Source organism: Electrophorus electricus, chromosome 5 (genome assembly GCF_041902795.1).
Source record: "Electrophorus electricus isolate QZ-2024a chromosome 5, ASM4190279v1, whole genome shotgun sequence".
In the NCBI taxonomy this organism is placed as follows: Eukaryota; Metazoa; Chordata; class Actinopteri; order Gymnotiformes; family Gymnotidae; genus Electrophorus; species Electrophorus electricus.
In genome coordinates, this window is record NC_137501.1 from 27,765,904 (window position 1) to 27,787,165 (window position 21,262).

The window sequence follows — 21,262 nt, forward strand, 5'->3', positions numbered from 1 at the left end:
TGAGCTTGTTGGTAGTGAACTCCATCTGAGTCTGCGCAGAATTCCCTGCTCTGACTCCAGCACTTGAATGTGAACGCAGACAGAAAGGGCCTCGGATGGGGAGCCACAGCAGCAGGTGCCCTCTACAGGCCTGGAGGTCAAAGCACGCGCGGCAGGCCGATGGAAGAAAGGGACGAAGACTCACGCTGTCCGAGATCTCCAGCACGGCCAGGATGAAGAAGATGTACTCCTGGCCTTGGAGCAGGTGCTTGTTCTGGAAGTCTCCGTACATCTTGCTGTCTCCCAGGGTGAACTCGCTGGGCAGCTCTTTAAAGAAGGCGGCGATGTATGGCTGAGGCTCGGCCTGCCTGCGGAAACGAAGCCCTCCACCCGTCCGGTTAATCTCCTTCAAGAGCTACCAGAGAGAGAGAGAGAGAGAGAGAGAGAGAGAGACCAACAGAGAGAGTAGGTGAAACGAGTGAACTTACATTCACGCATACAATCTGTCCGTTTTGCATGCACACACAGGACAGCTAGAGGACAGCTAGAGGACAGCTAGAGGACAGCTAGAGGACAGCTCTAAGACTGCAAAACATGCTCGAGAAGTTAGAAGCGTTGGTAACGTGGTTCAGCACTTTCCCGGGGCATGGAAATTCACACGTCTGCGCGAGAAGCATAGAGGTTATGTGGTACCTAAATGACAGAAAGAAACAAAGAAAAATCATATAGAACTCTTGTGGGCATGAGTCTGTATGATTGAATATGTGTGACTGTGCGTGTGTGTGTGTGTGTGTGTGTGTGTGTGTTATATGATGTGGCTAGGAGGCACAGGGACAGTGTGATAATGTCTTCAATCATCTTCCCTGCCTGACCCGTCAAAATGCGCTCAATCCCCCGCCCTTGGGCCAACTTTGAAAATATTTGTGAGCACAAATATTGACAAGCAAGTAAATTGCATAAGTGTGTGTGTGTGTGTGCGTGTGTGTGTGTGTGTGTGTGCGTGTGTGTGTGTGTGTGTGTGTGTGTGTGTGTGTGTGTATGCGTGTGTGTACACACTCGCATGCCTGTGAAGGTGACTTACAATTCTTGTGTTTAACTTGACAAGTTGCAGCAAAAGCACAGGTAATCACAGAGAACTGATATCCTGCTATGAATCATTTCAGGACGAATTCAGGCACTTGACTCCGCCTCAGCCTGTCTTCAAGATTCTCACCATGCACTAGACATTTAAATACCCTCTCCATGCTATACGCTAACAAGGCTATTCAGCTATTAATTCTACCGAAAATGCCTCGACGGGTTATGAGTGCCAGGAAGTGCCTAGACATTCTGCCTCTCTTAACGAGGAGAGGACGTTTATCTTGAATGAGGTGTCTAATGCACGCACACACGCTCAGACACACACACACACACACACACACAAACACACACACACACACACCTGGTGGCCATGTGTTCTGGTTCACAGTCCCAACGCTCTTGTTTGATGATACACTGTAAACTCGCACTGGACAATAGAGTAGCATACAAAAGTAGCATACTTTCACATTTTCCCATCATGCCTCAGGTCCCCAGACTTCTCCAGTATGTTAAAGCATCAAACATTTTCTCTAGCGAAAAATATTATTACATGGAAGGGTGCAGTGTACCGAGATTTTACATTTCTTGAGTCTATGTTCTGTCACATTTTCCGTATCTCTCGTTCGCGCGGTCTTATTTTTCCTTCTCTCTCTCTCTCTCTCTCTCTCTCTCTGTCTCTCGCTCTCTCTCTCGCTCTCTCTCAGTTAATCATCAGCATATGCACTTCAAAAGAAGAGGCTGAACATTATGGTGTTAGCACTCGTGCTGTGGCCATTAGCCTATCGGGATCCATTTGCATGTGAATGTGGCTCCGTTCGCTGTGCTCCACAATGTGGGCAGCGGAGGCGAAATGACAGAACGACTGGGCTAAGAGCGGTGAGCACCCTCTCTCCCTCTCACTCCCTCTCTCTCTCTCCGTCTCCCTCTCTCCCTCTCTCTCTCTCTCCGTCTCCCTCTCTCCCTCTCTCTCTCTCTCTCTGCTGCTCTCTTTTCTAAAGCCAGTCTGGCCATTCTCCAGCAAGAGTGCAGCTGTTTATCTGTCATCACCACTGGGAACGCTCCAATCAAAGCTTTGATTCTGTGCTAAGTTGTTTTGCTGAAACCCGGAAAAAACAAAACAAAACGTAAACAAACAAGCCCCACAGCCGCACCCACCCCCCATCCCTACATCCTGGTGTCCTGCGTTGAGATACGCGCGGGATGACATCACCCGGGATGCATGTGTGAGCCTACGGCAGGTGAGGTGCTCCTACCTCCTCCAGGTTCATCTCGTCCGGGCTATCCCAGGGTTTGACAAACTTTCCTGTGCGCTGTTTCTTCAGAGGTACCACCACGATGTAGTATCCCCTACAGACACAACAAAGCATTCATTTATCACCTACAGATTCCTCTCATCATTTACACATAATTTTCCCATCATTCTTAATCCTAAACGAGCATTTACACAGGAGCATCATTGTTCCTTTATCTGCCAATGGTTTCCATTACCGGACCACAGCCTTTACCAAGATTCGCCAATCAGTATGCACAAGTGTCCCCCTGAACCATGTCAAACAACACCGGATTAAACCGGTCCATAGAAAGACCGCCATGTGTCACTGGCAACACAACACAGGCGTTCGAGAAGAACAATTACTGCTCTTAGGTGTTTGGAAAGAACAATTACTGCTATTAGCATGTCAGTGAACCTCGGTCAGTGCCCGGGTGCATAAAGAGGGGGGTGATTTTTTGGCTTTGCGTTCTGCCTGGCGGAGGGGGGAGGCTGATGGCCGACTAATTAGCTTAAACCCTGGCAAAAAAAGAGCAAAGGGTTGGGAGATCATTGGAAGGGAACGGATGTGTGAAGTAGATGGCCAGAGAGGGCAGAGATTGAAAGGAGAGAGAGGGTGAAAGAGGAGAAGAGAGAGAGAAGTCTCCGGAGGCAGAGGTGGTGATCCTCTCGGCCCACGTTCGCTCCTCGGCGGCCGCTCACTTGACTTTCTCCGTGGTCTGCACTGGGGGCAGCTCCACTGTCACCATGCCGTCGGAGTTGGTCTTGCCCATCAAGTAGGGCTTGGTGCGCAGGACGTCCGGGGCGGTCATGGCGGACACGCGATGCTGCAGGCCGCCGGCGCTGTTACCGCGGTTGGTCAAGAGGAAGGAGTACTGCGTCTCGGGCTGCAGGTTGGTGATCAGCTTCTGCGTCAGCTTTCCATCCACCTCCACGCTCTGCCCGTTATCGTACAGAATCTGTGGAGACGGATGCGTGGGGCGCTAGCATGTTAGCTGGCTGCAAGGCTATTACTGGCTACTACGTTAGACAGTGTGGTGTCCATAAAGTCTTGCATAATCAGATGGTTCTATTAACAAGCAAACAAGCTTACTGCCTGGGTACTGTACGAATAATATGGATTATTGGATCAAGTATACTGAATCAATTTGTCCATGTCCATGTTTTATTTAACAATATTCCAAGAACCAGGTGTAACTTGATGTAAAGTTCTCCAAACAGGGATTTAGCTTTTGTTATGTCATGGCTCTGTGTGTGATATTTAACCAGTTTAATTCCCCATCGGACTGAAAGCTCTGGTGTTCAGCAGAAGCTGTGGTCTCGAGTTGTATCTGTGGTGTCGAGCTGAAGCTGTGCTGTCTAGCTGAAGCTGTGTTTTCAAACTGAAGCTGTGGTGTGAGCTGAATTAATGGTGTCGCGCATAAGCTGTGGTGCTGAGCTGAAGCTCTGGTATCAAGAACAATCTGTGGTGTCCAGCAGTATCTGTAGTATCGAGCTGAATCTGTGGTGTCGAGCTGTATCTGTGGTGATAAGCTGAAGCTGTGGTGTTGATCTGAAACTGTGGTGTCGAGCTGTATCTGTGGTGATAAGCTGAAGCTGTGGTGTTGATCTGAAACTGTGGTGTTGAGCGGAAGCTGTGGTGTCGAGCTGTATCTGTGGTGATAAGCTGAAGCTGTGGTGTTGATCTGAAACTGTGGTGTTGAGCGGAAGCTGTGGTGTTGAGCTGTATCTGTGGTGATAAGCTGAAGCTGTGGTGTTGATCTGAAACTGTGGTGTTGAGCGGAAGCTGTGGTGTTGAGCTGAAGCTGTGGTGTTGAGCAGAAGCTGTGGTGTTGAGCTGAAGCTGTGGTGTTGATCTGAAACTGTGGTGTTGAGCGGAAGCTGTGGTGTTGATCTGAAACTGTGGTGTTGAGCAGAAGCTGTGGTGTTGATCTGAAGCTGTGGTGTCCAGCTGTCTTACGGTGAACGGCTGTGCGGGGTTGTAGTTCTCGGGAATCTCCCACATCAACAGCACGGAGGTCTTCATGGCAGCTTTCACGTGAAAATTTTTTGCAAACACTGCTAAAAGAGAGGCGGAACAGACGATTTAGACAACCACGGCCGAGGCAAACCCGCTCCCTACTGCCTGCTTCTCCCGGACAAACATCAGACCCTTACCTTGCTCAACATTTTTCCCCCCCTTGCACAGCACGGCTTACCGAGGGCTAGTAAAATACTCCCAGCTTACCTTTCAGCTGTTAGCACTGGTTCATCGATTTCTACCCTTGCTTGTGGAGACTCTGCCTATTCGCAGGACAAACATATGGTCAGGGCTAAGCCCAGGAACGCTAGCCCCTCGTCCCTCGGGAAAAAAGCGTCACACTCTCACTATCTGTGGGCTAAGCTTGAGGGAGGGATGGAGGAAGAGGCTGGCCTGTCGGAGCCGAGTCGAGGGGGGTCAGGTCGAGTTGGGGGGGTCGGGCCTCCTACCTTGTTCCAGTGGTTGGGTTCTGAACTGGATGCTTGGACTGTAGGGCCCGGGGCCCTTGCTGGTAAAGGCACACATTTTGATATCGTAAGTGGTGTCTGCCTTAAGGCCGTCCAGGACCACGGTGGACTCGGGAGCGGTGATGAAAAGTTCCGAGGGGCTCCTGGGACTGTTGATGTCTTTGTACTGGAGGGCGTATTTGATAATGGCGCCGTTTTGCTCCGCCAGCAGCACCGGAAGCCAGCTGACCTGAATGGTGTTGGTGGTGGCGCTTTCCGCCACGATGCCTTGTGGGAAGCCGGAGGGCGTGTCCTCTGGGGTGCTGATCTCCTTGACCGTCTCCTCGCCGAAGCCCACCCTGTTGCGGGCCGAGAGACGGAACGTGTAGGACGCCCCCTTGTGGATCTCTTTGGTGGTGTAGTGGTTCTCACGCTCGGGGAACTCGATGACCGTCAGGGGCTCGACGTCTTTGCGGCCAAAGCGGAGGCGGTAGCCTTGGAGCAGGCCGTGCGTGTTTGGCGGTGGGTGCCACTGGAGCAGGGCTGTGCCCATGTTGGTGGGGCTGACCATGAGGCGGGGCTTTTCGGGCACTGGAGAAAGGAAAAAAAAAAAAAACACGGTCACAACAGAAATGGCGGAATCGGAAACGCGCACCACCCTGTCTGTTATGAAAAGCTTTCTGGTTTTGCCGATTTTATCTTTGCATACATTTTGCATACATTGCATACATTTTGGTAAAGGTTTAGCAAAATAGAACGGCCTGTTGTGAAATAAAGGCAGCATGTGAATGCCGCGTTCATTGGCTAGTAATCACCCTCGGATGAACAGCTGGGACAAATCTGGAATAAAAGCTTCTTTTTTCTAGAAGTGTGAATGGCAGCGCCATTAATGGTACAACATCAAAATGCTGCCTGATGGTGCATTTCAAGAATTTCAGCGAGAAAAACGAGGCCGTGAAGAATTCTGTTCATTTGTTAAAGTCTTTTCACTGACATGTTCCTTTATTATTTCCTTAACCCCTGCCAGCCATTCAAAGCCAAACCGGTAAGAGAGCGGAGTCACAATTGCTGTCATAATTGAAAGGGCAATTACAGGCGTTCGCTCTTAAGAGCCGGAGGGGAGGGGGGAAGCTTCGTGCAGCCGGTCTGCACGGCTCGGCTCAGCTGAGCTGCCGCCCCTCAGTGGCTTCAGAGGATTGGACGATGGGCGTGGGCTGATGGGGCCCCCTACCTGCCCCGGTGGATTGGACGATGGGCGTGGGCTGATGGGGCCCCCTACCTGCCCCGGTGGATTGGACAATGGGCGTGGGCTGATGGGGCCCCCTACCTGCCCCGGTGGATTGGACGATGGGCGTGGGCTGATGGGGCCCCCTACCTGCCCCGGTGGTGGTGACCAGCTTGGGTTTGCTGCGGGCTCCATCGCCCTTTGTGGTGTAGGCCGCCACGGTAACGGAGTAAGTAGCCTCCGCCTGCAGATCCGTGAGGACCATTTCCTGAGGGTGAGAGGACAGGGTCCTTGTAACACCCGAAGGAGGCAGGTACAGGACTGAAAACGCAGTGCGGACCTGTAACTGCGCGAGTGCAAAGCGCGAGCCTCTCCTAGAGGTAAAATAATGAGTATCATAATGCGACATACTTATGCACTGCATGCGAAAAGACTACGCTAAAATAAATGAACGGATAACACGGGAAAGTTATACTGCCTTTAAGTCAAAATTAAACCCCTGCCCCAAGCTAAGGATTTGACTACCCAACTGTTCTAGAACAAACTAACCAAATAAGCTAGGTAAGTTGTGGGGTATTGTGTTTACAGTTCTTCATACACCCACACCACATTGTTTTGCTTGGAACATTCATAGCAATAAATCAGACCGGAGCACTTACATTAATCAGTACCACATTATCTGTGCTTTTGCATGCCTTAGCTAGCTTTTGTTTGAACGAGGGTAATGGTTAAGACACACACACATACGAAGACACACACACACAGAGCGAGATATAGAACTGCATGGTAGTTTTTAAGCAGTGTGGGAGTAAATGCGATTTAGTTTTAGACACACTTTCATCTTTACTCACATATTCAGTCGAGTCATCATACTCCCACTGTTTAAGACGTGAGGGGTTGGGGAGCGATGGGAGAGAAACAACACAATCTAAGGTTACGATCGTACTAGTGAGAGACCAGTCTGGGAGGAAGGAGGAGGAGGTGGGGGTCAAAGAGAGTCAAAGCAGGACAACAGGACACATGTACACATGACATACGCTAACCCCCCTCTGTGTGAGGGTGAGCGATGGCAGACTACGTAAGGGTTAGCATTACGTTAGAGGATGAATAAAGCACTTTAACACAAATGTGCATGTTTTCAGTCACCGAAAACCACCGAATTGCCTCGGAGGGGTGCTGTAACCATGAAGGACAAGTTTTTTAAAACTTTTCCCAGTTTTAGATTTAAACATTGGGCAACAAAATCTGACACCTTTTTTCCCCCCCACAAACTAACATAGGTGGGTCTTGTTATACTATATAGTACATATAGTACACTGAATGTTTCTATCACATATGGTTTTTAAGTGACATTGGAGTATATATTAAATATTACATGAGGTATATGTTACTTATTCATAGATAAGTCTGTTATTACATGTAACATATGTACAAACATACTTCTAAAATAAACACTGTATGATTTGTGCCTGTATTTGGTCTCAGGGCCATCCCTCTTCAACAGTCGTCTAATGACATAGAGGGTGTCCAGTTTCTCTGATAGCACTTTTCCATACTTTACATAATCACATATGAGTATACTGGAACAAAGGCAAAAAAACCCAAAAAACTATGGGTGAAATTCTGCAGACATATTTGGATTCAGCATGCCAAAGCATAGTAGACAGGTATATTCTGCACGATCAGTGCTGACCTGTGTCATTTCAAGCATGTTATGAACATGCGTAGAAAAATTCACTTCCGTTAACGTCACTACTATTATTAACCACGTCCGTTTAACATGAGCAGTAGGAGGGGATTCCAGTGTTGTTTCAGGACTCTTCCCACAGCTGCAGACTACAGACTTGTGTGGCTGGAACTACGCTAGCAGCGGAGCCGCGAGCTGCCGTGAATAACTCTGTCTGCTGCAGCTACAGTACACAGTTCCTGGCCTGTGCAATCGTACACGTGTGAGCGCTCAAGCAGGTTTCACACGCCAGACTGTGGCCCTACCTGAGCGTCGTCGATCAGGATGTCCTTGATGACGGGATGGCCCACGGGTTCCCCGCTGAGCATCCGGACATAGTGCACCTGGTAGCCGCGGATTTGCCCATGCTGGCGGTTGGGCACTGGAGAGCGCCACACGACTTTAACGGACGAGGAGTTGACGGCTTCCACCTCGACTTTGCGAGGGGGCCCACTCGGCACTGAGGGAACCATGCGGTGGAGAGAAAAAATCATCATTATAGCAGCCCCGGCCCCCCCCGTCAGGACAAAGTCCCGCGAGCAAAATGTCGGCGTTCGGAAAAATCTAGAAAAGGGTAGCATACAGTTTACAGGTACTGCATAACACTGATATTTCAACAATGGCAAGTAAGAAAAAAATAATCTGGAAAAAAAAACAACCCCCAAAAACAGGTCGCACAGGTGACCTTATTTTGTTTTTTGCAAGACAGTAAAAAATGGATTTTGTGGATTCAAAATATGGCATAAAAATGTAATTGGGTAAAATATGCAAAAAACTTAGCCAAAGAGAGTGCTTCAAAGGTTTGAAGAACCCAGAAAGATTTTGGCTAGGATGCATTTAAAAAAAAAAACTGAGATACAGGGGAAAAATGTTATATGGGCCATTGATGAAAAAAGACTTCCTGCATTTCTTTATGCCTCCCACTGTCCGTCTACTCTGATTTTCTCGAGTTTTAAAGAACAGTTTAAAAAAGTAGATCAGCAAAAAGACGTTTTGTTCCAAAAAAGAAAAAAAAACAAACAACGCTGAGCAAAAAAAAAAAGTAAAAAAGACAAAAGAGACAGTTGGGAATGTTGGAAGCTTTAGGCCTGGGGTGTGTGGAAAGAAGTTTGCCATGTATTTGTTGAAATTCATTTGGTTTATTATCAGCAAAAAGGTAAAGATTTAAAAAAAAAAAAAAAAAAAAATCACCCAAAAAATGCCTGTAGTGTTAAAATGTCAGTACAGCAAGCAAAGCAAAAAAAAAAAAATCCAGGTTAATGAAATTAGTCTATAAATAAAAAATGCAGAATTGTTTTCAACTCTGCCACAAACAAAACAAAAGAGAAAGGGAACGGTATATTACAAGTGGCTCAGGCAATTGTCTGTCAAATTCAGGGTTGTGGAGTCAGATGATGATTGGAGGGACTGGGGGGTGGGTGGGGGGATTAGCAAAGGGGCGGAGCATTTTGGCGAGACATACCATCCTCCTCTGTACGGATGAGCTGTGGTAAGCTTTCAGGCCCTGCTCCAACGTCTGTATGGGCGATGACTGTCACTCTGTATTCCGTCCATTTTTCCAAGTTTTCCAAGAGGTAGTGGGAATTTTCTGGAGGTATTTCCGAGATTTGCTGTATGGAGGTGTCCTCTCCTTCCGTGGCAGCGTACTGTATTGTGTATTTGGTAATGATCCCATTCTGGAGCTCCACCGGTGGCGGTTTCCAACTTACCAGAATGTTGGTGGAACTGGGGCTTGAACATGTGATTTCCTGAGGTGGGGCTGAAGGCTCTGATTGGCGGATCAGTTTTGAGGGGAGCAGAGTTGTCGTTTGGTTTGAAGGGTCATTTGTTTAGTTGTTTTGATTTGATTAATTCCAGGTAGGGGTTCACATGGGTTGTGGCAGCAGGAATTTTTGTTTGTTTTGTTTTTGTGGTTGAAATGGAGGATGATGATGATGATGATGATGATGAAGAAAATGACGGACAAACACAAACAAAAAGAAGGAGGAAAACATAAAAGGACAAAAAAAAATGAGGACGAATCATGTGGACCAAAATAAAAGTCCAAGTTTCAAAGTAAATGTTTCAAAGTAAATGGTAAATAATATACATGAAGTAACACACATAATGATGGCAGAAATGTCAAAGCCTTCTTAATGGGGATCAACATAATAAACTCACAAACAGTATTTGCATGGGGAAACCAGAGTGGTAAAAAAAAATATCTCAACAAGAAACAACCTACCTTATTAAAGCTAACTATACTAACATCCCTGAAATGTAATTCCAAATCCTTCACCTTGTTTCGTTATTTAAAACCACTCAAAAACTATTCCGTGCTATCTACATTCAGTTTTTTTTTTTCTCCAAGCAGTTACCATCAATCCAAAAAAGTAAAGGTTGATGCATCAGTTCTACCAGAATTGAAAAAGTTTCATTGCTCACCAACCTTTCCGAGGCCTGTTGGTTTGAGGTAAAAGCCTGATCGATCCAAGAAAACACCTCTGACGTTTAAAGGTCTAGACTTCCACAGACAGACTCTTTCTCATCACCCCACCCCACCCCCCACCGAGCTGACGAAGTTTACTTCCCGTTATCTGAGGGAGCTGCTGGACTGTTACTTACCTCATCTACACCCCTCGTCTTTCCTCCACGAGACCTCACATTTATCAAAAATGCTGTTAAATGTCAGAATGAGACTGTAAGTGTGAAACTTACTCTTTTTCCCCCTTCCTTTTACAAAGTCTTCCATTTGCAGGACATTTCGGCGTTTGTTAAATGGCCCGAAGCTCAATTTGGAAAGCTTAAAGATAAATCTGTCAATCACACGTTTATTCCCTGACTCAATTTGAATAAAAGGAGAATAAATATGAGGTCTGCTGTGAACGGAAATCTGCCTTTTGCTTTAACTGTTCAAAGTTGCATTTGAGCTTTCCACAGCACTGTTTTGTTTAGTTTTGTTTAGGTTTTTTTTTCCTCAGCTCACTACATCTTTGCAAAAAGCACAAATGCAAATGCATGAGGACAATCGTCAAAAGACAAGGCACCGCAGATCAGGCCCTCTGACGACCGCCGTGCCAAAGCAGCGCCGTACGCGTAATGCCAAATGCATAATTCTGCACTTTACCAGTGCGCTGCCCTGCCAAACGTCTCTCTTTGACACGCACTTGAGGTGGTGTTTTATTTAACAAGGGTGACCTTGTCAATTGACTTCACGAGCTGACTAGACGTCACTGTTGGGGGAACAAGGCTCATGCACCTTTTCATTTCCAAACAGGTCATGTGATCAGTTCAACCACTGAGACTCTGAACTTAGGCCCAAAGAGCTTTCAAACTGTTCCATTTTCTGAAGCCTCTTGCATTTAAAAAATATATATATATATCTTTCCATGTTATTCCATCCTTCTAAAGGTGGGGAAAGCTCGGGGGGGAGTCGAACGCTTCGAGAAAATGGAAGGGTTTCCGGAAAGGTCCCATGGCTGCTGTCAGGCCGGCCCATGAGGGAAGAGGACCTACGTGTCTGGGGTGTCTCTGCGGAGATCTCATTGGTGTAGGCCCCGATGCCGTGCCTGCTCCGGGCTGCCAGCTGGAAGGTGTACACGGTGAAGGGCCTCAGTTCCTTCAGCAGGTAGGTGGTTGTGGGCTCAAAGCTCACACGGTTCTGCAGAGACAGAGAAACTGCCATTAACAACACCGACCACACCATGAAAGCTTGCTGCTAGCCTGGCAATAGCCACCAAGTAGAGGAACAATGATGGAGATGAAAACATCTTGCCGGCTTTGAGATCCGTGCCTTTGTTTTATAGATTGCGGTCACGGTCACGTTTCGGTAGCGCACACAGTTTCCGCAGGCGCGTTCTGCGTCTGGATCTGCCGCACACGCTCCGCATCCGCTGCATCAGGACTAATGTCTCCTCGTTTCAGCACCACTCATGTGCGCGTTCTTCTTGCGCAGAACGGGATCGGCTTCCCGTCGGATGGCTGTGTGTAGCGCTGCTCCCCACGCACAGCTGGAGAGGAGAACTCACCTCCTCCTTCTCGTCCTTCCTCTTGTAAAGCAGCTCATAGCCAGTGATCTGGCTGTCCTGGCCGCTCTGGGGAGGTGACACCCACGACAGCAGGACGCTCGTCTCCGACTTGGCCTCCGCCCTGAAGTCTGTCGGCTGGGATGGGACTACGAATTAAGTAGAGAGCAGGTTTTTTTGGATTGTTTGTGTTTTCCCAGCTGTACGACATGTTCTAAGCCATGTGTACTAGTCACCAAACCCAAACACATAACGCGGTTAAGTGAAAGTGACCTTGCGTTATTCTCTAACAGTAATTAATGATCCTGCTTGCCAGCAGGGTTTTCATCACTAAAATGAAGCTAAAATAATTTGACTTTGGGGAGCCCAGGGACATTATGGTTGTTTACACCATAGGTCAAAGACAGAAAGCCTTATTATGAAAGCGCGAGAGAGCGAGAGAGAGAGAGAGAGAGAGAGAGAGAGAGAGAGAGAGAGAGAGAGAGAGAGAGAGAAAAGAATTGTAGACACACACAAATGCTGATTCAGGCCAATGGACATTACCCTGATTGCTCTGTTACAAGGCCTATAATTCTGAAGCGTCAGCGTTACAACTTTGCCTAAAAAAATGTAAAAAAACCAAAAAAAACGGCGCAGAAAACACAGGGCTAATAACTCAGCGAACACAAACTCAATGAGCCACTTTACCCCCGGTCTTGGCTATGATCTGCAGGTCCGAGGAGAGGGGTCCGTCCCCTACAGAGGTGTAAGCCAATACTTTGATGTAGTAAGTCTTGTTGGGTGTCAGACCCTGAATGGTGAGGAAGTTAGCACTGCGGACTATCTGCTTCTCCCATTGGTTGACGTGCTGGGTGGGGTCCAGGGTGTAGTACACCCTGTAGCCCATGATCTGCCCGTTGGCTTCTTCTGGCTCTTCCCAGTGAATTATGGCTGTTGTGGCGCTGAGCATGCGACCCCTGACTTGGCGAGGGGCCGTGCTGGGCGCCTGCTCCGCCGTTTTGGCCTCGATGGCGTCGCTCGCCGGGCCGCGGCCGATGTTGTTCACGGCGACCACACGGAACTCGTAGTCCGAGTACGGGCTCAGGCCGCCGACGCTGTAGCGTGTGGTGGCCACACCATCGATCTCCTTGTAGGAATCCTCAGAATATTTGGGCTTGTGCTGGATGATGTAATAGGACACCGGTTCCGGGTTCCCAGAATCCCACGTAAGGGTGATGCTGGTTGCTGTGCGTTCCGTTACCATAACAACACCTGGAGCTTTGGGTAAAGCTAAGATGGAAATGAGAAGATTGTTAATTTACTTCCTTTGATGAAAAAAAAAACTACTAATAAGTACTTTAACTACTTATGATTCATTCATTGATTAGTAAATTAATTAGAAATGGTAAATTAAGTAACAAAGTAATTAAGGGCTAATTAACAACAGGTCTTCGTGCTGCTAATTCTCAGGTTTGCACTTGTAATATCCAAGAGAAAAATCAGTTCTGAACTTAAACTGTGAAAGTGGGTTTACTTAAATGAACACCCATTTAAAATGACATTTAAATAGCAAATTGGACAAAAGGAATGCCTCGGGCAGCTATCTGCAGGGCCGTGAGAGTTAAGCACTGACAGCTATTAGCATTCATGAACATTCATGAACATTCATGAACTATGCATTTGTGCCCCTGGGCCTCCTGCTGAAGGTTGTCACGACAACCCGCTATGCCACGCCACAGACGAACGGAACGGCGTGCCAGTGGAACAGCATTCCCTGTTGACGGAAGACAGTGAACGTCTTGGCGTAGCCCCGGGACAACGGGAGGCAGCTGCGTGGGTGAAGGGTGGAGCGCAGATGGAGCAAGTTCAGTGTATCCCATGTTGTTTGGATCCGATAGCAATGTTTTCTTAAACATTTGCTGACTAATTGTAGGAGCATTATTTGGTAATAAATAATAATAAATAACAAAAGGCACATGTGGTCTGGTAAGAGAGCTTCTCATATTAACAGAAAAGGAGCTAGGAGTCTGGGGAAGAATGTGACTAATTCCTCGGTGTTGTGTCTGGAAACACGGACACATTGTGTGCGTGATTCTTTGCACGGATTCAAATGCATTCAACCTCGTACTGGTCGGCATGCGGCTGGTCTCCCAGAATGACAAGTGGCTACATGAGCACATGATGTATAACTGCATGATAAGTGATTGATTGCGAAAGCAGCAAAGCCTAAAGCACCAAAGCCTGCATAGACTAACCAGTTCATCACAGGCTTGGTGCTTTGTGCTGCGCCTCTGAGTGGGACGGCAACCGCTGCCTTATCGTCCAATTCTGGCCCATAGTCTGACTTTGTTTTGTCTTTCAGTGGGATTAACTGGCAGCTGGTGTGGTCTCATCAAGGCCACTAGCAGCTGAACGCTGGTCTCTTGTGACGCCACTCACCCTTCACCGTGATCTGTGCCACAGCCTCTATGACGCCCAGCGTCGACATTGCGACGCAGGTGTAGTTGGCCGACTGGCGCACGTCAGTGAGCTCCAGCACGTTGCGCCCGATGGGCATGTCATCCTCGGGGGTCAGGTCCTCTGCCCCCAGCATCCACTTGACGTAGGGCATGGGTGAGCCCACCGCCACGCACGTGATGTTCACACTGCCCCCCGGCATGATCTCGCTGTCCGTGGGCGGGATGGAGAAACGCGGGGGAACACGGCGCACTGCAAGACACCCACACATAAAAACGCTAGTCCCTCGCACCTGGCCAAGCAGTCTCCGACACGGTGATTGGACAACTCCAATGTCAATCAATACAATTACTGCTGTGCACAAAACCACTACAATGGAGTTTTCATTTAGAATTATTATAGTGGCTATCATTATTATTACCAATGCTATTTTTAACATTAATAACATTAATAGTTTATATACGGCTATAGAAATGATGGTCTGATGGAAAAGGTCAAAACAGAACGGACAGTCAAACATAAACACACACGCACACACACGCACACGCACAGGTTTGTCCAGTTCTAACAGGCTTCAACAGCTCAACAGGCTTCAACAGGGGGCAAATGTGATTACGTACGGAAAGTCATGCACAAATTGTATCATCCAGTCCACATACAGAGATATGACAGGGAGGGAGGGGTGAGGAGTGGGGTTTGAGAGCTCAGGGTGTGGGAGGGGGCGGGGTTTTTTTTGGGGGGGGGGGGGGGGTGAACCGGAGGACCAGACAGCATGCACGAGCCACCGTGTGCTCTTCCGACGACTCCCACACCGCCTTCGTCCAGTTGATGTGAAGGAATGTGTTGGCTCACTTTGCCACATTGCGCGCGCACACACACACACACACACACACACACACACACACACACACACACACACACACACACACACACAAAAACACAGCTCCCGGCGGCAGGAACACGCAGCCCGCAATCCGCAAGGCAGCCAAGGCCAAACAGTACAGGTCTCAACAGCAATGGTACAGGGAATGTATTGGGATGGATTTCAGGAAATGACAGTTAGCCTGTGGTTCAAGTGCACATACACACATGGAAACATTCCCAGTGTGGAGCAGGGATGGATGAAGCCCGGCTGGGGCGGTGGGGGAGGTTACTCCAAATGTGTGACATGCAAACTGGTACGTGACTCGCTTGGGGGGGGGGGGAGCGAATGAGAGAGATCAGACAGAGAGCTGGAGAGGGAAAGAGAGAAATGAGGGGAGAGGGATACAAGTGGATTGGGAGAGGAGGGGGGGGGATTATGAGGGGAAAATAAATTCCAACAAGCGGTGTGCACAGGAGTGGAGCAGGCCTAACAGCATCGCATTACGGGAAGTCCACAGAGACAGTCTATTAAAAACGAGTGCCATACAGGGTAAAGACGGGGAAAGAGAGAGAGAGAGAGAGAGAGAGAGACGGCATCGAGATTCTTCGGGAGTGGACACAGGAGAGACTGTTGTCAGTTTGACACTCAAACACAGAGCGGACCGGGTGGGCGGGAAGAGGAGAGGGGCATCTCAGGCAGGACCTCGGGAGGGTCGGCCGTTCAGCTCAGACAGATGTCGTCAGTGTTACTGCTTATCACACGGGGAGCAATTGCTGAAAGTAAGTTAGTTAAGGACACTGCACAGGGCCTGGGCATTTGGGATGGGTTGGTTGGCTGGTCGTTTTTATAAAAACTGTTGAGTAAGCAACAAATATACAGTATAGAGGTCATATAAATGATCTTAGTTTTTTTCTGCTTTCTTTTTCAGTTGTTCTATTTCCCCCTGTAGGGGGGTTGCCCTGGTGGGACTTCACTGGGAATGTTGCTCGTTATCCTCTTGTGGCTGGCGGTGAGGTTGATACCGATGCCGTCGCTATGGTTACACACCCTCGTGCTATTACTGCGCTCCGATGCTCTGCCACTGGTATGTCGCGTTCAGTCCGACTGACACCGGGCAGAGCTTTGCCGTGGCTCTCGGGCAGGGGCGACCTCTGACTAAACACCGGCAGGGAGGGAAGATCTGTGTCTGCCTCTGCGCAGCGCATCCTCATTTACTCCAGAGGCCCCGGGGTCCTACAACACTAGGGCCCGTGCCCCCGGTTTCACATTCGGCGAGCGGAATGGTCAGAAAAAAAAAATATATGGCACACGCAGAGAGCTTGATGGAGAGAAAGAATGCTGCAAAGAATGAGAGACAGAATGAGAAGAGAGAGAGAGAAAGAAACCTTCACAATTCTCAAAGCTCATTTGGCTTAAGAACCTATGCTTCTCTGGAGAGAAAATCTTACATTATTAAATACAACTTTCTCCTCCTATTAAATTTAATTAATATCCCATTGAATCTCGTTCCCAGAACGTATCCTGTTATCCCATTTGTTTGAATAGCTTTACATCTGTTATGTCCTGTGAATAGTGCTCAATGGTCTTCAGTCGTTCATCACGCGCACAGAGGAGAAGCTCCTTCACGGGCGTGTGAGCAGGTGAGTTCCGTCTGTCTGCACCCTGGCAGGGACACATTTGGCATTTCTGGGACCCCAAGCAAAGTTATATCGGGGGGCTCTAATCAAGGATAAGATAAATACTATATTTCTCCAGCGTAAACAAGCGGGGCCTGTCCTACTGCAGTCAGGACTAAGCTATTCTGCTTTCTTTTCATTAATTTTCTTTCATTTTCTGGGCATTGCTGGGATTCGAGTGTTTCGTGGTTGGGTTTATGAGTCCTGGTTAGCTAGGTTGCATGTTATGGTATGTCTTAGGTGTCCAACAGTGAAAGAATTAATGTGTTTAGTTTATTTCAGCCAACTGCTTATAGCCGGCAGGGGGGCCCCTGATCTCTGGGCCTCACGCATTTGCGTTGTGGTAAAAACACCCACCTGGGGTGAGATTTCCACCCCATGCCCCTCTGTGTGTGTTAAACCCAAATAACCCACAGTCCTCAGGGCTGAGGGACCCAGTGGAAGGTGCTCAGCCTCTCTCGGTGCGAGGCATTTATCTGAGCTCCACGATTCTCGACAGTTCTCAACATTTCTCGACGTTTCTCTACGTTTCTCAGGGAAGCATCCGAGCTGGAGGCGGAGGGGCATTTGTCGCCACGGTGATGCTGGTGAGGATGATGAACAGGAGCACTGACATCAACATCTGAGGGAGGAACTGGCCACCAGCACGGGACGAACCAGTGCTTCATGCAAAACCCAACAGGGCTGACACATTTACGAACATTCTCACTCACTCTCTCTCTCTTTCTCTCTCTCTCTCTCTCCCTCTCGCGCTCTCTCTTTCCACATGCAACACGTTTGGGATGGTAAGGCACCATATCTAAGACCATGGGCATTCAATACAAACAACAATAGGAGAGGTAATCAACAACACAAACAGAATGAACTCCAGCCGTAACAGGAGAAAGAAAATATATAGATATATATATACATAGATATATATATATATCTATATATATAGATATATGTATATCTATACACTTATAGCCAACAAATAAAACAAATAGCTACACTCATTTCATTTCCATTGCTCATAGTTCTGTTGCCATTTGGTTTTGCAATTCAACGCAGTGACCATGGTTTTTTCCCTCTTTTTTAGTACAGAGAAATGATTTAGAACGTTTTAATTTTTTTAAAAAAAAGCAAAACACCAACCTTCTCGGAGCTCTGGGAATGTGGGGAATTTTGGATGCAGAAACACAATGAAATGAGGAAAAACAGGAGAAAAACGGGAGAAAAACAGGGGGAAACACAGAGAGAGTAAAACGGCCATGTACAAGAGGCGGTCATTAGTGCTGCTTATACACATCTCTCACAGGACACGCCCCCCTTCGGTGGGCGGAGAAGAAAAAAAGCGGACTGGTGCTTCTGGGTAAAGGAACCGTGAGATCCAGAGCACACCCTGTCCTGCACTTAGGGATTAAGCTGGAAGATGCTGTTGATTGTGACACACTTTAGCTTATATACTGAATTTAACAAACATCAAGTCAAAGAAATTTATATGTATTAACAACATAACTTGGACATTATCACATTATCACAGAAATTTGATGTAAACAGTAGAAATCAATATATAAATTAGACTTACTATATCGGTATAGGAAATAAACTAGAAATGTAGGCAATTGGTTTGGCTAACTCCCAAGACACGTATATATTTTTATATATTTTTAGCTTATTGGACCTAGCACTACATTACAAATTCGTTATAACTTGTAACATATTTTACATTGAATATGTAGATCAAATTAAATTTACACTGAGATCATTTATGCCTGCTAGCCTAATATATGCAAATATGAAATGTATTTTTGGTACTTAAAAGTTATTAAAGAGAACGATGTTCAACCCTTAGTTTACGGTTATAAACATTACTACCACAATCTCTGATACACATACATCATTTGTTTTATATGAAGGTGCAACATTAATATTACGCTTAATATGTATACGTGCCTTTAAACATGATATGTGTAAATACATAGGTCACTAAATTAGATTGTTTTTTGGTTGTAAAATTCTTTTTGTTAAAATATTTTTCCTCCATTGTTGCCAAAAAAGAGAAGATAAAGAAAAAGAGAAAACATCAGATGGACACTTTGGAGAGGGGGGTGTTAAATAAAAAGTAGGTGACCCATAATTCTCTGCAAGGTTAGAGGTCATCTGTATTAGTACCACACTGGGTAATCAAGTCATTAAAGTAGGAAAGTTAACAGGAAAATTCAACAAACCAAAGAACAGTCATCCTGAATTCCAGGTGCCAAACCAGACAAGGAGGGTCATTTGCAACAAACTACGTACTTACAAACGTCCCTCCGGAACTGGCCTGGGGAATCCACGAGTTAATCAGCCGACTTCTATATCGGACATGTGTACTTGTGTTCTAGTTACGCTGCTGGGGATATCTCATCTGCATCTGCTCAGGCTCTTACACGCCGGCTTTCCGTGACCTCTGGTTCATATCTAGGTTCGCCACAGTGGGCTAGGGTCGGGGGTCGGGCTTCGTACCTCGGACGTAGAGGTTGGCAGGCGCGGAGTAACGTGTTCCGTCGTTGTTAGTGGCAACACACTCATACTTCCCCTGGTCCGACTCCTCGCTCTGCTCGATCTGCAGGGCTCCTGTACAGCAGGGGAAGAACACGCGGAGCGCGCCAGTGTTAGGGCCCGATCCAGGAGGCACGACACCACAACACAAAATAAAAATCTGTTTTCTTCTTGCTTTTCCCTCAGTGTTTTGGCAATCTGTTTATGCCACAGGAGGCAGTATTCTTTCTCACTCATCGCTCTCACTGGGACGTCCTGCTTTCATCCTTTTAGTCACGGCTAATACAATATAAAGGCTGCTCTAATAGATGGCCTATGCAAAAAAAAAAATTAAAAATAAACAATAATAATAATAATAATAATAATTTTTAAAAAAAGAAAAAGAATAAAGGAATCTCAGCTAAGAGTGACGGCTTGACTAAGTGCTCTTTTCTTCTTGGATGTTCACTGCATACAGTGAGAGTTCATCCTATAACTTCTAATGCAGATTTCAGTTCTGTAGGCACGGTGCATAACAAAATCATAATAATGAAGGTATGGCCCTTATAGCTACTGGCTGGACGGCATGCATGGTTTTTCTAAGAGACGCACTTTAGCCCGGCCCAGTGCCTACTCAGAACCGAGGCTGTCGTGCGAGTACATTGCTTAAAGAGCTCAGTGGCCTTCTTATGAGACACCACAGAAATCACATAGATGGAAAATGAGGGACGCTCCGTCTACATGTTGCAGGGTTTCTGAAGGCACGGTAAGTCTGTATTAACGTAACTTGAACTGTTTGCGTGGCAGCCGTCACGTGTACACCAAGTTACTCAAAGTGGTGACACTACAGCCCTGCAATATACAACGCCTGACAGGACTGTTCAGTATGAGGATGGATGTTTCTGCTGTAAACAGCATGGTTCAAACAGAAAGTCAAAGAAAGACCAGACGGTTTACAGGGCACAAAAGCAGCATAACCAGGGAGGACAGTTTAACAGAAATTGTTGGGTTATGAATTGTTTTGGTTTTGTTTTTTTGTTTTTTTCGCGTACTCAATTCCAAATCGATTAATCGATAAGATGGCTCATGACTTCAAATGGCAGAATTAAAAATGCAGTGCTTGCAAAAAAAAAAGAAAAAGAAAAAGAACAAAGAAGAAAAGAAAAGAAAGTCAAAAAGTTTTTAAATTTATTTATTTTTTGCTGCTTGGACTTTAAAAAATCGTTAGAAGACTCATTAGCATCTTGCGCATTTCATCACCCTCTGTCATAAAATATTTGACATGCAAGTCTTCAAAGAGCAAGAAATGTATGTCAGTACAACTTACAACCTCTTTGACAACCCTTAGCTGAAAAATAAAATGCAGTTGTATTAGCGGTCAAAATTCAAAATGGCTCTTGCCGACAAGAAAGCAACCAACCACTGCTAGAGCTTGTTTAAAGCCACAGTTGACACCCATAAAAATCCACCAATGGGATCAGCAGTGTGGTGTCACATGACCCAGGGGGAAAAACTTCATGTGCAGCAAACCACGCCTCCACCTCCTGAGTTGCTCAACAAAAAAAAATCACAAAATGGCACCTCAGTTTCCCCTCTGCCAGACCCTTCAATAGCTTTTCCCCCAAACCCTGAAGAATGAAAAAATTAAAAAAAAATGTCAAAAAGGAAAACAGCCTTCAACCCAAGAAACGCAAGAAGGAAAAATAGGTGGTGGAAGGAAAAAGCACCGTAGAAACTTTATCAAAAAAGTAGTTGTTTGGGCTTTTTTTTTTTTTTTTGAGAAGGGTATAGGTAGAGCAAAGCAAATAGAGAAAAGGACTGAGAATTTAAAAAGACAGAAAGATGTTTGGTTTTTTTGGGGGGGGGGTTGGTGGGAAAAATCTCCCGTGGCAGAGGAGAGGTGGCGAGTTGTCTTCAGCATGCCCGCGTGAATCCGTCATCGAAGGGCACGACTGAGGTGCTCAAGAACAGCTAAGGGGGGAAAAATGTTTGGTTGTTTTAGTTGGACAAAAAAGAGGGACGAATGAGTCGCT

General features: G+C 46.8%; 2 protein-coding genes across 43 annotated transcripts in view; one reads left to right on the forward strand and one right to left on the reverse strand.

Moving 5' to 3' along the window:
• Positions 1 to 21,262, reverse strand: part of ptprda (protein tyrosine phosphatase receptor type Da) — a 405,006-nt gene that overhangs the window by 39,207 nt on the left and 344,537 nt on the right. For 7 of the 42 annotated variants that reach the window (XM_035529847.2, XM_081714664.1, XM_081714670.1 and 4 more), the window contains 10 exons: positions 19,215 to 19,325; positions 17,862 to 17,873; positions 14,169 to 14,438; positions 12,438 to 13,019; positions 11,754 to 11,899; positions 11,242 to 11,386; positions 4,290 to 4,387; positions 3,032 to 3,288; positions 2,313 to 2,406; positions 185 to 394 (listed from right to left, as the gene is read on the reverse strand). In XM_035529847.2, the coding sequence (XP_035385740.1) occupies positions 185 to 394; positions 2,313 to 2,406; positions 3,032 to 3,288; positions 4,290 to 4,387; positions 11,242 to 11,386; positions 11,754 to 11,899; positions 12,438 to 13,019; positions 14,169 to 14,438; positions 17,862 to 17,873; positions 19,215 to 19,325 (1,925 nt within the window). Of the gene's footprint in view, positions 1 to 184; positions 395 to 2,312; positions 2,407 to 3,031; positions 3,289 to 4,289; positions 4,391 to 4,798; positions 5,387 to 6,122; positions 6,289 to 6,871; positions 6,899 to 8,012; positions 8,207 to 9,208; positions 9,515 to 11,241; positions 11,387 to 11,753; positions 11,900 to 12,437; positions 13,020 to 14,168; positions 14,439 to 17,861; positions 17,874 to 19,214; positions 19,326 to 21,262 lie in introns of all 42 variants that reach the window. The other 35 variants (XM_081714645.1, XM_081714666.1, XM_081714646.1 and 32 more) reach the window with 17 other exon arrangements.
• On the forward strand, positions 14,445 to 17,852 carry LOC145657903 (uncharacterized). The gene is made up of 4 exons (XM_081714674.1): positions 14,445 to 15,830; positions 15,980 to 16,135; positions 16,625 to 16,691; positions 17,264 to 17,852. Exons 1-4 carry the CDS (start codon positions 15,785 to 15,787, stop codon positions 17,307 to 17,309), a joined length of 315 nt encoding a protein of 104 aa, XP_081570800.1. The 5' UTR covers positions 14,445 to 15,784; the 3' UTR covers positions 17,310 to 17,852.

Excerpts from the sequence above, each read along its gene's own strand:
- LOC145657903 (XM_081714674.1), top strand. The coding sequence starts at position 15,785 with ATGTCGTCAGTGTTACTGCTTATCACACGGGGAGCAATTGCTGAAA. Across the intron at positions 15,831-15,979 it reads ACGGGGAGCAATTGCTGAAA|TTGTTCTATTTCCCCCTGTA; the intron begins GTAAGTTAGTTA and ends TTTCTTTTTCAG. Across the intron at positions 16,136-16,624 it reads GCTCCGATGCTCTGCCACTG|TGCTCAATGGTCTTCAGTCG; the intron begins GTATGTCGCGTT and ends TCCTGTGAATAG.